Raw genomic sequence first — 18,114 nt, 5'->3', positions numbered from 1 at the left:
ATCACAGAGATTGGAAACTACTGTCAGTTCAGTTTAGGAGCCTGCCATGGAATGGTTAAAGCACATGAGTGGGAACTGGAAACTTTGATTACATTCAGCCATGTCTTACAACTTTTCATGTGGCACAGATAAACTTCAGATTCACACACAATTCTTTCTGGGGAGAAAAAATGTCACGGAGCTGTGTTATAATGCTATTAACCATAAAAATGCATCCTGTTTAGGCATTAAGTTTGAATCCAAAATAATGCCTTTTTGTACAGTAAAGCAAAGAAGACAAGCCATGTACTTAACACTGTAGCTGTCTATGCAAGGAAAAGCAAAATACACTGTTAGAGCTAACATCATGTTTCTTCTATTCCCTTAAATATACTCAACATTTTCAACTTTATTATCAATTACACATAATGACAGAATACAGGTGGCCTTGCATATAAAAATAGGAGAGGAATAAAATGAGATTGAAGGCTGAGTGTGAAGTTCCTATGTTAGTTTTCAGCTTTCTTTGATGTAGTTCATGAACTCCATAGAAAATATTCTTCTGGAATCCCTTAGATTGTCTATAAAGGAGATGCTTTGAATTCACTAAGAGGAAAGTTGAGGAGATCTCTGACCTTTGAGATTTAAATGGCCAGAAGTATGAGATCAAGTTATCCATCACTGGGGAATTGAGTTTTTTAAAAAATGACAGCAAACTTTGTAAGCCTCACTGCACAGCATTCTTGATCATTATATCTGCTATCATCAGAATCAGTTTCCTTCTAAATTAAACTTGAGATACAATTCCTTTTCATTACACATAGCTTTCAGGCGAATCTTGTTTAACTGTGGAATTGACATGGTGACTAAATTGTTCTTTTTAATTCCAGGTGCTTATAATTTTCACACTTCCTAAGACTCACTTAATTTACATTGGTTAATATTGGTTAATAGCTCTGCCTTCCCAAGATTTTGCAAACATGAAAAAAAAATCTTAGCTGGAATTGTTGTTATTCAAGTTTTGCCTAGAGTCAAAATTCTGAAAGGAAAAGTAACCTATTAAAAGCAGTATGCTTCCATCAGAAATATTTCAATTGATAAAAGAAAGAGTTTGCTAAATATTAATAATTCACTCCAGTATATGAATTAAGGCTTTCCTTCTAAATATCCATAGAAGACTTGAGAGTCATTTGTACTCCAAATCTGGAAAATATTTGTTTTAACTTTCAGGGCATTTTTATTTATACACCTTCTTACTCTACCTAGAACTTTATTTCTAGAAATTTCTTTATTTCTAGAAACTTTTTAATATCAGCAAGATACTTATCTCTGAGAGAAGAGAAAGCTATAATTTCTGCCAATGTTTGTCTCCCAGTCTGACAGGCTTTGAAACAACTTATGAATCAGCCCATTCTTGAGGACAAGACATTAACCAGTTAGTAGGACTTGCATAAAACCAGAAAGAACAACTCTGGATAGGTAGTAAGTTCCCCAACCCTAGAGCTGCTCCTGTGGAATTAAGCCACCAGTTCCCTACCCCCATGAGACTGATGAACTGGGCTAAGGGTTGGACTCCTATGCATGAGGCTAGGAATCTGAGAACTCTTCTCCCTGGTTTATCTTTTCTTCTTATCTCTCTTGTACTGCCAGCCATCCCTGGTTTTTTTCCCACTATGTTCCCTATGTGACCCCTTTCTCTCACCCCCTTACCCTATTGACTTCTCCAGTCTTTAACTTCAGCATTAACTCTCTCAGTTAATATTTCTGAGCATATACTAAGAGAGGAATACAATAACAAAGAAGATTGTTTACTTTAAAGTGTTTGTAACTTTAGATGGATGATGTATAATAAACTAGTATATACAGATATATGAAATATTATAGAGAATTTTTATATAAATATAAAACAGCATTATATTTTCATGTTATCATGCAGAAGGACCAGGTGTGGGGAGGCTTTGCCCAGACCAGTGAGGGAGAAGATTCTCCCAGAGTAATAAAGTTGAAGGTGAGACCTGAAGAAGAGTGCATGTTTGCTGAAGGAAGCCTCAAATTTTTCTCGTTCAAAGAATTCAAACCCTCTAGAATTTCAACTTTATTTTTAAACAACTGTTTTCTGTCTTTTTCTCTGCAGGGCTGGGGATGGAACCCAGGGCCACATGCATGCTAGGCAAATGTTCTACCACTGAGCTACATCCCCAGCCCAACAACTGTTTTTGTTTTTTTTTTTTTTTTTTAACAAGATCCTTTAGATTCTCTTGCTTCTAATGACTCTGCTCTCCATCTCTTTTCTGAATGAAAGCTCTGTCATCCTCTTTCAGTGCTGTAGTTCATATTTTTTTTTTTCAGTCTGTGGTCTACCTGACTTCACTTAGCACTGGGGAAGAAAGCCACAAGTAGATGCTGATCCATAATGGGGGTGGGGATGGGAAAAATGGAGGAACTTTGATTGGGCAAAAGGGAGGAAAAGGAGGGGAAGGAGCATGGGGGCAGAAAAGATGGTGGAATGAGATGGACATCATTGCCCTAGGTACATGTATGGCTGCACATATGGTCCAACACTACATCGTGTACAACCAGAGAAATGAAGAGTTGTGCTGCAATTGTGTACAATGAATCAAAATGCATTCTGCTGTCATATATACCTAATTAGAATAAATAAATTTGAAAAATAAAAATAAAAAAATTTTGAAAAGAATGTATTTTGACATTAGAGTAAAAATACTTATTCAATATCAAAGGTAGAAAATATAGAATACTTTATGTACAAGGTATAAGAATTAACCCTGGCTTCATCTGACTTTTTTTCTCCTAAACATGTATGCAATGTTTTATTGATTATATGGCAAATGTTGTATTTTAAAAAACTTAAACCAGGATCTTGCCTGGGGACTTATGGGTAACATATAATAATTTATTCTTCTAAACAGTAAATATATGTGATATGCCCATAATAATTCATTTAGGGTTATTTCTTTGTAGAGAAATGCTGGTCAAAGGACATGAATATTTTAAAATTTTTAAATAAACTATCCTTACAAAAAATAAATAAAGAATAAGCAGTCTTCATTCATTCAAATGTTCTTAGATTTCTTCTAGGTACCATGCCCATTGAGAGTCTCTGAAGTCTTTCTAGTTCTAAAGCTACATGATTTCATATTTCTTGTCTTAAATTATATTTGTTAATAAGTTACTTTGCTGTCCCCAAACTGGGACTTCTGTTTCTAAAAATGATAGCTTCTTAAAGATGAGGGAGAAAAAAGCCACAGGAAACATTCTTTGGAAGACATACCCTCTCAAGTGGTGCTTTTTAAAGCATAGCATCATGGTGGAAAGCAAGGCTGAAGATTCATAGATGGATAAGAGAAAATTATCAGATGCGACACATTAGCCAGGACTAACTTGTCCTTCCTTTTCTCTATTCGTCTAGTCCATACCATGGGTGATGAAGGGCCAAAAGAAAATAGTTTTCAGCCAAAATGTTCTCATACAAAGCAGTAAAAACAATTGCTACAATAGTAGCCTTACCTTGAATCTCAAGCTAGAAATTAAAACTTTCCAATCACCCTCTTTTGTGCTATTTTGGAACCTTGACCAGCTGAGAGAATCTTAGAGTGAGGATTAATCTCAAGGACAATATCTCTTGGGAACAAATTCTCCACTGGCTGGACTGCTTACATCCCTATTCTCAGTCCTGTCTAGAGTCAGATCAGGAGAACAGTCAGCTCAGAAGATAGGCTGGACCCAGAGAATGGTCCAAATGCAAAGAACAGAACATTACATAACATTTTGAGAGAGTTACTGCCAGTTCCACTTACACACTCACATTAGCATCTGTCAGTTCAACAGCATTTATTGAGTGACTAGGTGTCAGGTGCTATATTCGCAACTGCAAAGTTGGATCAGAAACAGCCCTTACTCTTGAAGGGCTTTCTGCCAAAAGTTGGCCTCTTAGGAGATGTCATTTAGAAGTGGATAAATACCGAAAAAAATTAAGATGATAATCTAAGTGAACAAATAAGAAATCTCCAAACTGTGTGCACTTTGTATTTAAGGGACACATTTTGATATGAGTTGCAAGTTCTTCACTAATGTGTTTCACTTTAGTAAAATATACAAAGAACAAACACTTTTTTCATGGTAAACATTGAGCATAATGAATATAATTATATATGTAGTCATAAATAAAACATAATGGATTACTTAATAATCACTTGAGAACCTTCTAAGTGAATATGGTAAGATGTTCTAAAATAGCCTCCTATGCATGCCTGAACTCAAGTTGGAAAGACATAAATCTGCAGTGACTACTGGATATGAAACTGGCATCAGGAGAATTAAGTTTGACATGATCCATATTTTTCTCTCACTGTATGAAAATATAGTTCCCAAGTCTCTACCACTAAGTTTGTAATTAACATTATCCCAAAATGGGGAATGAGTTATTCCAGCAAAGCAGTCCCAGGCCCATCTCTTTGGACTATAAAGCACATTAAAAAATAACAAAATAAGAAAACTTTTTTCTACATTTTGGAGTTTTATTGCTTCTTTTAAAAAAGATATATTAGGATATAGAATAACTTCAGTTTGTCAGTCAAAAAAAGATAAAGGGAAATAGAAATTCCTGAAAATTAGCATTCCTGTTTTTTCATTTTCCCCACTGGCCTTCTCTGTATCTTTGTGTGGTAAATACTTTGCACAGGTTTGTTTTTCATTTACCAGTTCTGAGGACAAAAAATGGGATGGGGATGTGAGAGGTAGATTGCTTGTAATTGGTACATCAACAATGTGAGTCAAATATTCCCTAGCTCTCAAGAAGTTATAGGTATCCAAAGTCCCTTCTAGGGCAATACAATCATTCAACTTCCACGCGTTTCCCCTGCTGTATTCTAACAGAATTCCCTATGGGGAAGATTCTGAAGCTATAAAAATTTTCAAATAACAGAGAACAAAAATGTGGTCCTGCTGGAGACATTAAGTGGAAAAAGAGAATTAAACAATGTTTCCCCAAAAGAAAACAATACCATTAATCATAGATGAAATGCTGTAGCAAGAGTTTACATTGCCTTTTTAAATTGTTTGTTTGCAATCCTAATATATCCCTGTCTTTTCATCTGTTTACATATATCTTTGGTTTCTCTAATGCCCATTTAGAAAAAGAAAACAATCATTAAAAAAAAATCAAACAGGATTTCTTTCACTCCTTCCCATAATTTCCATCTAAAGCATGTAACCACATTTGGCCATACTTTCCAGCTATTTCCTTAGAGCAAAAGATAAAACTCCTCAATAGGTGGCAGAATAGGATTTTTTTGTTTCTGATAAACATGTTTGTATTCTGGTATGGAACAGTATAGTAGATCAAGGCAGAAGTAAAGCTTTTTGTTTCTTTCTTGACTTGTGGCATCTAAATATCTAAAAGAATTGTCTAGGAGAAGGAGGGACACAAAGAGCAACTGGCCTTGTCGAAATGCTTCTAGGGCTAGGGCATAGCTCTGCAAGCCCTTGCGTAAAATGTGCAAGGCCCTAGGTTCTATGCCAACACTGCCAAAAAAAAAAAACAAAAAACAAAAACAAAAAACAACTTCTTGTTTTGCAAACTGTACAAGTACTGACAATCAAGGCCTGTAGCTGGCTACCCCAGACTAAAAAGTAACTTAACTTTCTCTAGAACTAGGCCTTGAATAACATCAGCTTTTCATTCTAAACCCTGAAAATGGAACTTCTGCCTTTTCTTTAATTCCTAGATTTTCTCCTTCAAGCTCTCTTTAGGTAAATGATGGTGGAAAGAACTCCAGTGTTGAAATCAAGAAGACATGTTTGAATCCTGGCCTGGCTGTTTCCTAAGTGTGTGGCTTTTGGCAAGTAATCAGATTGCCCTCAGCCTCAGGGTTTCAACCCATCAACAAAATGAAAAGTGCCCGAGTGGATGTTCAGGAAGGGGCAACTGTGAGCCAGCACCATGCCTATGCTGAAGAGAGGCTCAGGACTTGTATTCCTCCTCTTCCCTGAGGACAGAGTGAGAGTCCTCCCTCCCTCCTTCACAGGTGACTGCCATCAGGGTCAACACATGTCTGGGTCCTTCCCTCAGGTATGTCACTTTCATTCCAGAGAAGCTCAAGTCTTTAAGGTTGCTGGGATCTAGAAAGTACACAGAGGAGCAGACACTTGATTCCTGGAAACTGTCAGAGGCCAGCCCCAGCTTCTCTCAAGGACCTGTCTGCGTGAACTTTTCTAGAATCAAATGCTGGCCTCAGACTGTCCTTCTTTGTAATCTGAACTAGTTTAAAGCCACTTCTAAGAGACCAGTTTGGAAGGCCATGTAAAACCATGTTCTTAACGGCTTTGGGGATCCTTTTCTGACTTTATTTGGGAAGGTTCTTGAATATCTATGATAAGAAAGCACACATGATTAAAATTCTGTCTTGGAGATTTTAATAGAGTCTGCAACATGCAGCAGTGGAATCTCCCAAGGCCACTTTAAGCTGGAGTAGCAGTGGCTTCTCACATTCTTTAGGGTTGGCAAAATTCCAAGAATAGACTGGTTTTGAGAGCAGGGGAAGACTGTCAGAACCCCCACTATGTATTTTTTCCTTCTTTGCCTTTCAAATTAGGTTGTAATGCATGGTAAGGAAGAAAACTCCAAAATCTGACAGGATCAAATTCAAATAATTCCAGCTTTATATACCACTTCTGTGATCATAGAACAAGCATTTCATTTATCAAAGTATCACTTTTCTTATAGTTATTACCACATCTCTCTCTTGGGGATGAGTGAAATAATGTATGTGAATCACAGTGCCTGACAGTTAATAGAGGTTACTTTCTTCCTTTTTTCCTCCCCAAAAGGATCTCTCGCCTTACAGTATCATTATATCCTCTGGAAGAAGGAGCTAGATCAGGAACCCCATGAGATAAGCCCCAAGAAGTTGCAAAGCTGCCTTTACTGGGAGTCTGGGGTCAGCTGTCCTCCTTTGTTGGCATTGTGGTTGTTCTAAGAGGTCACTGTACCAATATGGCATATCAAGTTAACAGTGACCTAAGGACCCTAAACAAAAGATGTATGAATGTGAAGCTCTGCCACTGGTCAGTTGTTTTGTTCCTAGATGCTGTTTAGAAGAGCCAAGGCATTATTTAGTATTCACTATTAGTTATTAGTTACTATGATTTTTCTTGCCAAATTACAACCTAACAGACTGAAAAGAAAAAGTGAAATGCTAAACAGCAACATGGCACATTGGAAAACATTGCTATCATACTGTGTATCGAGAGGAGGCTGCCTCCCATCCCATGAGCCTTGGCTGGGACTTGTTTTGACCAACAGAATATGGCAGAGTGATAGAGGAATTTCAAAGCCTAGGCTCCTGAATACCCTGCAGCTCCAGCATGTGCTCTTAGGAACACCCCTGCCTCCATTATGAAAGCCCCAGCTAGACTTCTCAAGGAGGAAGAACTGCATGGAGAGGAAGACCCCATGCCAAGGCCCCCTTTCAATTGCCAGGGACTGGAACCTGCCTGGATGACCCAGGTGAGGCCTGGAGAATGTATCTGATTTACTTCAGCATCACTTTCCTCAGAGTTATTACCATACCTACCTCCTGGGAATGAGTGAAATAATATAGTAAATCGCAGTGCCTGACAGTCAATAGAGGTTACTTTCCTCCTTTTTTTCCTACCCCAAAGCATCTGTCTCCCTCAGGTAAGACCAGCTGAGCCCAGCCCAGATGTCTACTCTATAGACTCAAAAATATAACGAATTGTTTTAGGCCACCAACTTTTGAGACATCTTGTTATATAGCAACAGATGATGGATACAAATAGCTATTGCATCTCAGCCCTGCAGAAGAAGTGCTCAACTAGCAGAGAATAGACTCATTCTGTTTTCCAAAATAAAAGCGCCAAAGTGGAGCCCCATAATATTAGGCATTAAACACTCCAGAAGTACCTCTAGATGCTCTCTGGGAAGGAAAAACAGCTTGGGTTCTTAGTGTGTCACAAGAGTTCCAGTATCATGTTTCCAAATGACGGTGCATTTTCTTGACAATGGGGACAGAATCAGCACCCCATGAAAGCCAGCAGAATCTTACTGTTCCAGCAGGTAGAAGTCAGCCTTCCAAGTAGGGTAGGCTGATCCCAGCCCAGGAAATACAGATTGAGAAGCTCATGAGAGGCAAAGCATCATGAGGCTTTGGGCAGCACTTTGCAGGACATACTGGAGTGAAACAGGGTACAACTGAGGCACTGGGGACCTAGGATAGGCCAGTAGTATGATGTTGGCCAACTTTTAATTAGAGAAAAGTCTGAATGCTACGGAGAGTAAGGCAGAGGAGGGCTACTACTAGCTCTGTTGTCTAGACTGGCAACTTAGTTGGCTCTGAGCTGGCAGAATAGACCAAAAGGCATTTCATTTAGTCCCATTGGTAACATGCCCTAGCACTTGATATGAATGATCCTTTGGCCACATTCTGCTGACTCACACTCTTCCTGGCAGGAATCCTCAGAGATAGATAATTCCTCCACCTCAGCCTAGGTCTGGTGATCATCTAGTGCCTTTTACAGGTGGGCACTTGTACAGGTGCTTCCCATGTGGTGAGGCCTCTTAAACTGATTCTAGGGCTGTGGTTCTCAAAGTGTAGTCTCTGGACCAGGTATATCAGCATCACCTAGCCACTTGTTAGAAAAGTGATTGTCAGCCCCACCTAGACCTACTGAATTTGACACTCCAAGGTAGGACCCAATGATCTAGCATGGCTTCCAGGTAATTTTAATGTTCTGTACAATTTGAGGTTCTGCCAATTGCTGGGCACTTTAAAATGACCAATGCCAGAGTCCCACTCGAGATTGTGTTTGGTGGTACACTGCTGAGATCCAGCTACTTGAGAGGTCGATACAGGAGGATCACAAGTTCAGGGCCAGCCTCAGCAACTTAGAGAGACCTTGTCTCAAAATGAAAAGCGCTAGGGATGTAGATCAGTGATAGAATACTACTGGGTTCAATCTCTCCAGTAGAGAGGGGATGGGGAGAGAGCTGGGGAGGGAGACAGAGAATATGATTGTGATTGAATTGGTCAGAACTGCAGCCAGGGTATGAAGATTTTTAAAGCTCTCCTGACAGTTTTAACAGTCTAGGCTGGGACCATGGCCCTAGAGAGAGGAAAAGGGTTTCACAGAAATCCCTTGGCAGGAAAACTACTTATTAAGGTTTTGCTAAAGGTGGCCTTGAGTTTAAGTGGTTTTACATTTGTATATAATAAGAGCCAAAGCTTTTCATTTATTCCAGGTTCACTTCAGGCCTCTTTTAACAAAAAGAACTTGATAATTGTTGTAGCTTTGCTTCTGTAGACCACATGGGTGGTTCTGTGGCTTTAAAGGAAATCCCATTTACATTCCACCCATTAAATAGAAGGATAGAAAATGAGGCTGAGAAAAAGTTCCTGTAAGCATGGTGATAATCTATGAGAAGGAAAAGGCACTTGTCGAGATGGGCAATGAGACAAAGAAGAATGTAAGTGAAAACAAACAAGACATTAAATTTCAAGCCAATAAGGAGAACAATACATGTATAACTGCAGTAAGACAGTGGTATCTCCTTGACAGCTGAAAATTCTGGAAATGGTTACTTACCCCTGATGGTTTTCAACACCAGTAATTTTGTTTTGGAAGCGTATGCCTTGTAGAACCTTTATTTCTGGTTAAAACCTATCTATTTAATGCCATTTTTACTATTTTCCACCAAATCCACATTTTCTAAGACCTTGATTGTGCCACCCATGATATGGTTAACCATGATATTCCTCAAGACCACAACTTTTGTTTACTTTGATTACAGGTTGGAGCTAAGTGTAAAATTTTGTAAAAAAAAGAGATTGGAAATGGGACACAGGTGTCCCCACAGAAGACAGGGCACAAGACTGATGCACAAGAGGTTTGTGTTAAGCCCCAGTCTACTATCTTTGACAGTTCAGAGGTCATTATGAGGGTGTTAATGAAGAGGAATTGGACCCTGACATCAGAACTAACTATGAATCTTTATTAAAATTCAGTGCCTTTCCTTTTTTCAACAAACAAAAATAACAGGCTGTGATGTATTAAGTTCCCAGGGATAATGTTGCTGGACCATGGATCACACTTTGAGAAGCTTGTTTTGGAGTCTATTGTGGGTATGTGGGTTGGACTAGAGATTGGAGTAGGAAGGGGGATGAGTTTTTGTGCCCCAACCATGGAATTTGGATTTTTTTAAATTAATGAACTATTTATTTATTTATTATTAACTACTTTCTGGTTCCTTTTTAGGTTTAAATTGTATATATTTATGAGGTAAGTATGATATTGCAATATGTTTATATAGTAAGAAATTATTATATTAGGATATTTAACATATCTATCAACTCAGACATTTACCATTTCTTTATGTTGGGAACATTCAAAATCTTCTGTATAAGTTATTTTGTAATATACAATTAAGTGTTGTTAACTATAGGTATCTTATTCTGCTATAGAACATTAGAAGTTATTTTATCTAACTTTCCCCTTAACCATCCTGTCTCCATCCCTCCCTCCCCAAAATCCTTCCTAGTCTCTACTTTCTCTTTACTTATATTGGGAAACTAGAAAGTTGACCTCATAGAAGAAAGAACATTTGGTATTTGTCTTTCTGTGCCTGACTCATACTTAGTAAAGTAATCCTGCCAGGAACCAATTTGCAATGAAGGATTGAGGATAACCCATCCTAAGCAAATTAGTTAGGCAGACTAACCTGGTCCCATAACAAAGGTGCCTATTGAAACAGAGTTGATTTGGTATCTATCATTCAGGTTTGTATCCCAGCTGAGCCCAAAGACTCAGGTTTGAGTCAGTGGGAGAGCAAGTGAAACCATAAGATCTGACAGCCTTGTTGTCTCTGAAGATTGCTTAAGACACTGCAGGATAAAGTGGAAATGTTTAGCACCTTGCCAATAGAGGGTAAGATAGAACTTCTGCAGAGACCAAAGCCTGGCTTCAGTGACTCAGGAGTCCCAGTGAGGCATTATGCCCAAACAGGAGGTGGTTACATGGATGGTTTCTCAGCTGAAAATAATAGCTTATTTTTCTATATCTTAATCACTTTATGAAAGGACTAATATCTATTGAGAATAGTCATTCTAATTAATTTCCTATAACTGAAGCCAATTGGATGGGCAAGAATACATATGCATGCTGGAATAAATGCATGTATGACCCTAAGAGCCTTCTTTGAAATACCTATTCATTCATTCATTCATTCATTCATTCATCCATCCCAACACTAAGTCTCCACACCAGACATTACATGAGGAGGAAGATCTAAGATCTGCAAGATATAGTCTCTTGGTCAAAGAAGGAGGATAGAGGCACATAAATTTCTAATAATGCAAGGTGAGAAGTGCTGAAGGAGGGATTCATACAGGAGATGTAGGGAGCAGAAGAAACCAGTAGTTCTGAGTGAGGCTATTAGGAGGAGTTCTGCATTGCTGAGCTGGATTTTGTAGGTAGAGGTGAAGAGATTGAACAGGAGGGAAGAAGGGTCTTGCAGGTACCTGAGCAGCATGAATGATATGACAAAAGTGAAGCCCCATCTGAAGGAGAGTGAGTAATTTTTTTTGATTGGGGTAGAGTTTGAGTAGCTGGAATAGAGTATGTGGAGGGATTTGGTAACAGATGAAGCTGGTGCCATATGCCACAAATATTTAGGCCACAGCCATTCAAAATAGGGATTCCAAGTGCTCCCAAGGAAAATTAGTCTTCTCTCCAAATGTCTCAGTGTACTACTAAGCAGCCATCCTTTGGATATTTTAAATTTAAATCCCTTATGGCCTTTAAAAAGTAAAAGATAATTATGTATTTTAAAGGATGCTGGAGCTGGAGGTGTACCTCAGTGATAGAGTGCTTGCCTAGTATATAAGAGTCCCCGAGTTTGATCCCCAATGCGACAAAAAAAAAGAAAATTAATAATAGTAATAAATAAAAGAGATGTTATCATTTAGAAGGAAATTTTAGCACTGTAATAATTTTATTCAATGAGTATTTGTGCATCTTTACTCTTTCTAGGATAGAGAATATAATACAAATGAAAAAGAAATGTCTGTAGGATGAACATTGGGCTCTCTTCCTAGGTCTGCCACCAGCCAGCTATTGACCTTGAAAAAAATTACTAAACATCTTTGGGCCAGTTTCTTGTCTCTGAAATGAGCAGATGGATCTTGAGATTCCATCCGGCTCTCACAAGCGTGGAATGTGTCTGACAGACAAGATCAAGTCTGTCATGCAGCTTGAAATCAAGGAAAGGAGCAGCGATCAGAAATGGCTTTTAGGCATCCAGGTTTACTAAGGCTGATGGGAAATCCCCAGGAATTCTTGACATCTCCCTATATCCGCCCCAACAGCAATGCAGGAAATCTAGTCCACTATCTTCAGTAGACTCAATGGAATCATTTCCTTAATGAAACCCCCCTGCAGCCCCATGCACTAAGCCAGAAGCTTTCCTTTCAAGCCCTCCATCAAATACCCCATTCCTCCATTTCCTTCCCTTTCCTCAATCTGGTATGAAATCCAGCAGTTTAATCAGCAGCATGCAATTTCCTAGGTACCCAAATGTGTGAGGACTCAACCATGATCCTGGAAAGCATTTGGCAGGAGGTCTCATTCTACAAGCCTCTTCCAGAGTAAAACCAACAGAACAGGATGGACTGATCTATCAAATTGTTTAAAACCAGTGCAACAGATGTTTTTTACACTTTTTAGCCACTCATCGTAATATTTTTACTGTTTGTGATTTCAAACTCCCTCTACTATCGACAATGGCAGCTACACTGAAAAGTGATATTTACTTGATATTACCAACATACCCTGAACCAAGAACCTGATACTGTTTTCTATTATCAGCAGGCTTTGCATTTAACACCCCAGGGTCAAGAGACTTCTCTCACTTTCTCCATCCCCCAACTTCTTCCACAGTCCCCCCCACCCCCCACCCCCACCATTTTTTTGTACTGGAGATTGAACCAAGGGGCGAACATCCGCTGAGCTACATCCCTAATCCTGTTATGTTATTTGTTCTCACCTTGCCAAACTGCCCAAGCCATAGTAACCATCAGCCATAAGTTTGCTGTGTAGAAGCAATGTGTTGTATAATCTTCCTGAAGGGCAATACGTCTTTTTTTTTTTTTTGGTTGATATAAAACCATTTCTTTTTTCCTTTGGTGTCATACTGCTTTCAACTTCTATATTACATTCACTCAGAGCAGATTTTAAAAAAGATTTACATAATTTTGGGGAGAAAAAGCAATTATTTGGCTTGCTTTTTAAAAGTCAAATGAAATAGGTTCCATTTTTAAACAAAGGGCTTAGTAGCTCTGTTGAAACCTGGAATTCTTTGTAAATAAAGCCATTTTGATCAAATAAAGTGTCAATTTTTTATCAAGAAATGCCTGGGGGCTTCAAATAACAAGTATCCTTATAAGACTTAATGTGACTATTATAAAGGAGTATCTCTGTCACAGACTTACACATTCTACTGGTGAAAAAGCCCAAGACCATTAGGTCCACTGTTTTAGGCATCTTCAGACAGCTGATCTCCTGCAAAATGCTACCCAGTAAAGACCATGTTAATTGGTCAGTCAGGTACATTCCACAGTGTGATTGCTGATGGCAAGGAGAACCCAGTTTATCCCTACAGCCAAAGCATCAGATGATTATTCTCCATTTTATATATAAGTAAGGTAAGAAGAGATAAAAGAGATGCAGGGTTTAGTCTGTTTCATGGAAAAAGGAACCTTAGAAATTGACCATTCTAATTTCTGCAGTTTATGTATAAAAAAACAAAACAAAATCTACTTGGTGATCATTAGAAAAGAAACTACCTAGTCCATTATAGAATTTTCAACAGGAAAATTTTTTAAAAAATGTAATAAAGTGCTAAACTCAAAAGAAAAGTAAAAATATTCGAGGAACTAGAATAGGCAGTGACCTACAGTTTATTTGTAAAATGATCTATGAATTGGGAAAAAAAAGATGGGGACTGCCTAAGGTCCTAAATAATTAACATGTCAAAGATGCAATTTTGGAAAAAAGTATGACTTTATAAGCCTCAGAGAAAACAACAAAAATTACCACATAAAATAAGCTAGTATGAGAGATGTATCATATTCAACTTAGAAATAGGTATTATTTTCTTGTACATTTCAACCTAATGTTATTACTGTGGACTTGCCTCACAATATTCAGTTTAAGTGTTTCCAATTAGTTATGGTAAATTGTAAATGTCAGCTGCTAATGAACTAATGAAACGAGGTGGAGGACAAAAACCTAAAGAAGCTGTGACTTTAATCAAGGGTGTGGTGCCTTAAAAGTAAGAAAATGAGACACCTCTAGAGAAAGATGACTGATTTCCTTTATGAGAAAGTGATCACAATACTGAGGACCTGAAAGTATCTGAGTTATGAGTGTCTCTTTATTCTCTAGGTATCTGGAGGGTAACTGGCACGCTTTAGGAGACAAATGCATTGGGCTAAGGGAGGTAGCTCAGTGGTACAGGCAAAATGCAAGGTCCTGGGTTCAATCCCTAGTACCACAAAAAGAAAACAAAAAACCCCATAAATTTTAGGAGGAAGATGCATTACCTATTTGTATTAATAAACCTCTAGTTATTTTACATGCCATGCATGCACACACAATATTGATAACTGATACATATTTAAATATAGCACCCAAAGGGTCACAGACTGGAGCTCACATGGGTAAGGGTGACTCCAGATGAATCCACAGGCAGAAATAGAGGGCCTCTTTCTGGCCAGAGAGAGCTTCCTGATAAATTGGAAAGTCTTATTTATAAAACAGGTAGCTGATTATTTTCCTGAGATGTTTCTAATTCAGCCTGAGAAGCTGCAGTTTTCAAAGACGCATTTTACGGTGACAAACCTGCTTGCTAACAGAATACTCCCGAAGCAATCAGGTAAGGGGGTTCACACATTGTCAGTTTGTCTCCCTTTCTTCTCACAAATGTGAAAAAAAATCAGAAAGATTTCCAAGATTCGTGTCCAAATAAATTATAATCTAAACGACAAGACTATCCCACTAACATGTCTTATAAAGCTTCCACCAATCTAAGATGCTCCTAAATGCAAACAGAACTATGCTTCATTAAAGTCCACCACCGTTTTGAAAATAATAAAAGTGTGTGAAGCAGAAAATCCAATAAGGTGTTCCGTTTTATCTTGTATTTTTGGGTTCAGAGAATTTACCTAGATTTACATTTACCTATGAGACTGGGAATGTTAAGTTCTCTGAGCAATTATATTTTAATATAAGCAACTTTTCAAATAAAAAAAACTATATTTGTAAGTAGAAAATGCAATCTTTCATTTAATGTAGTTAATAGCACCTTTCCCAGCTTGTAGAGAGTTCCCAACCCACGCCTTTCCTCTGGGTTTCTCAGCTTCTAAATAGTTGCAATTAGATCGGTAAAACTATCTAACTAGTCTTCCCGCTGAGAATATTTGTTACTGCTTTTTGGGTTTTGCAAGTTAAAAAAGAAAAAAGAAAAGGAAAAAAAAAGAAGTTTAATCTTCTGACTTTCCTTCCAAGGGAATCATTACAATGACTTATTTCGTGGTACTTACTGTACCTTTTTCCCACGATGCTTAAAAGAAAGGCGCTCCAAAATCTGGCCCTTTGCGCGCAAGAAGAGAGAACCAAAGGATTTTCGATCACTTAACCCCACTGAGCAGAAAAGACGAGTCCCTAAGTCCCCTCAAGCTTTGACCCCTTAAGGGCGGCGGTCTCCACACTAATTGTTCTTAAAAATTTGGCCCTTGACCGTTTCAGCGCCTGTTTTCCAAAGGACCGGCGAAGCTGACTTAAGTAACGGTGCAGACCTCAACGATTCCTCAAACAGCATCTTTTGGTCCAAATTGTCCGCCCTTTCTTGGCTCGTAATTTAAAGGACAAGTTTACAATTCCAAAATTTAATGGTACTTTGGGCCTTGGTTGGTTAGGATCACGCAATCCACGACCTGGGCTGGACCGCGCAGCCCGCCAGCTACCGGCAGAGGCCCCACCCGGTGGCTGAGCACAGCGAGCGTCTGGGAGGTATAGGCGCTGCCGAATGTTCCTAGGGTAGTCTGACTCGAGGGCCCCAAGTGAGTCCAGGAATAACAAGCTGGCCCTCTCTTGTGATCTGTCTGTTCCCCGGAGGCGCGCGACCCTCTCCAAATTGGTTTCTTCTCTGTAGGTCTGGCGGCTCGAGGTCATGGCCAGTGCCCAATTACGCCAACTCCCCAGCCTCAGCACAGCCCTGGGCAGGCTCACCGGCGCTCAGGAGCCGCTCTTTCCAACTTCGAAGGACCCTGCGGACCCGCTCTTTGCGGCTTGGGAGCAGACTCTGGCTGCCAAGCAGGTCGGGTGTGTGATGCTTCCGGTGCCCAGAGTTTCGATGCGGGGAGCGGGGACCCTAGTAAGGAGCCGAGCAGGGGATCAAGCGACTCCTGCCGCAATCCGGCAGCCCCAGCACAGACCAGAGCGCGGCGCCACGCGGGTGTGGGCGGTGATGCCCGCTAGTACCCCGCCAGCTACAGGGGCGCCGTGGCCCCAGGCGTTCCCGCTGCAACTAGTGCCCCAGGTTCCCTCTGAGTTTCGCTTCTCCCGGCTGCAGCCTCGCCTCCCCGCGTGCACCTGGCCCTGGCCCCAACGTTTCTGCCCAGTGGCCGCAGCATCCCAGCCCGGCTCGGCTCCAGGGCCCGATCGTGCCTCACCTGTTAGAAGCAGACAGCCGAGCAGCGCGCACAGCAGGACCCCGGTGTCCCAGCAGCTGACCATGGTGAGCGCGACGCGGCCTGTTCGCCCTGTGCCCGCGCTCCCCGCGGCCGACGACCCGACCGCCTGAGCCGGTCCTCCTCTGGTGCTCCGCGGCTGCCGGCCCGGCGCTCCTGCCTTGCTCCACGAGAGCCCCTCTCCGCGGCTCCCGCCAGGAGACAACCACTTCTCGGGTAATCCTCGCTGTCCGGCGCCCGTCAGCCGCTGCGCTCGAGCCCCGGAGCCCGCTCCGAGCCGCCGCCGCTGCCGCCAGGGAGGAGCCGCGTGGAGTGTCCGCCTGGCGCGCTCCGAGCCTCCTGCGGACCTCAATTAAGCAGAACCGAGGGCGGGGGCGATTTATAATCTTTCCCCAGCCCACTTCCTACCCCGGCACCTCCTTCCAGTGACGTCAAGGGGTCCCCCACCCCTCATCCGCCTCCCCACCTACCCTCTTCTTCCTCCCGAGCTCGCTTCCCTACAGCTCGGAAGAGGGGCGGGGGCCGCCCAGGGTGGGTGGCCCCGGGCGGAGAGCGCGTGGGGAGGCGCTGGCTGTGCAGACCCAGGAGCGCGGCGCTGGCAGGTTCAGGGTCCTTGCTCCAGGCACTCCTGCCCCCGCCCTCCTTCTGCCCATAGCGCTCAGGAAATCCTTACCGGCTCCCTCCACCCGGTTTACTCAGCTCTGGGGGCCGCCCGAAACTGGGGAGGAGATGGGGCTGGAGCTCCACTGCCAGGCCCCCGGGGCGGGAAGTCAGTTTCAAGGGAAGCTGACCGCGCCTCCGCGACGGTGTACTTGGCACGAGGAGCGAGGCTCAGTCGGGCCCACTCCCCTAGCTTGCACTGTCCCGCCGACCCGGACCCAGCCAGACTGTCCCAAGACGTCTAGGAAGGCGCCAGAGACCCTCTGCACACGGCTGTAGACCAGGAGCGTCCGAGAGAACCGGACGCTTGCCTGGCACCTTCGGGAAGACTGCGGGCGGGCTCAGGTCCCCAGGGAAGTTGTCTGTGTCTTTTTCGGCTACACTGATGCACCCGCCCAAGTCATTTCCGCAACCCTCTGCTTCCTAGAAGCAAAACAGGGAATAACAAGATACCTTTAAAAGGCTGAGGCGTGAAACTGCTCCTTCAACATGTAAGGGCCAAATACACGAACTTTATTTCCTAAATGCTCAAAAAGAAATCTTTCTGGTGGCAGCTTGCTAGCAAGATGAGTGAGTCTGCTGCTCTTGGAACACAACCCGGTGAAATTAACTTGAGGCACTAGATCATTTGCGATGACACTAATTTCACGTTGTTACTCAATTATGTCTCCATTAGCTCAAAGGCTGAAGT

General features: G+C 41.4%; 1 protein-coding gene across 4 annotated transcripts in view; it reads right to left on the bottom strand.

The window, feature by feature from the left end:
* Nucleotides 1-17,588, bottom strand: part of Flt1 (fms related receptor tyrosine kinase 1) — a 177,733-nt gene extending 160,145 nt beyond the window's left edge. For 2 of the 4 annotated variants that reach the window (XM_078016180.1, XM_078016183.1), the window contains exons 1-2: nt 17,437-17,454; nt 16,746-17,110 (exon numbers count right to left, since the gene is read on the bottom strand). In XM_078016180.1, coding sequence (XP_077872306.1) covers nt 16,746-16,809 — 64 coding nt within the window. In that variant the 5' untranslated portion in view covers nt 16,810-17,110; nt 17,437-17,454. Of the gene's footprint in view, nt 1-16,745; nt 17,111-17,233; nt 17,368-17,436 lie in introns of those variants that run through there. The other 2 variants (XM_078016179.1, XM_040281637.2) reach the window with 2 other exon arrangements.
* Nucleotides 17,589-18,114: the final 526 nt, after the last annotated feature.

Source organism: Ictidomys tridecemlineatus, chromosome 6 (genome assembly GCF_052094955.1).
Source record: "Ictidomys tridecemlineatus isolate mIctTri1 chromosome 6, mIctTri1.hap1, whole genome shotgun sequence".
NCBI classification, from domain to species: domain Eukaryota; kingdom Metazoa; phylum Chordata; class Mammalia; order Rodentia; family Sciuridae; genus Ictidomys; species Ictidomys tridecemlineatus.
The sequence above is the reverse complement of the archived record's forward strand: the minus strand, read 5'-3'. Positions and strand labels throughout refer to the sequence as shown.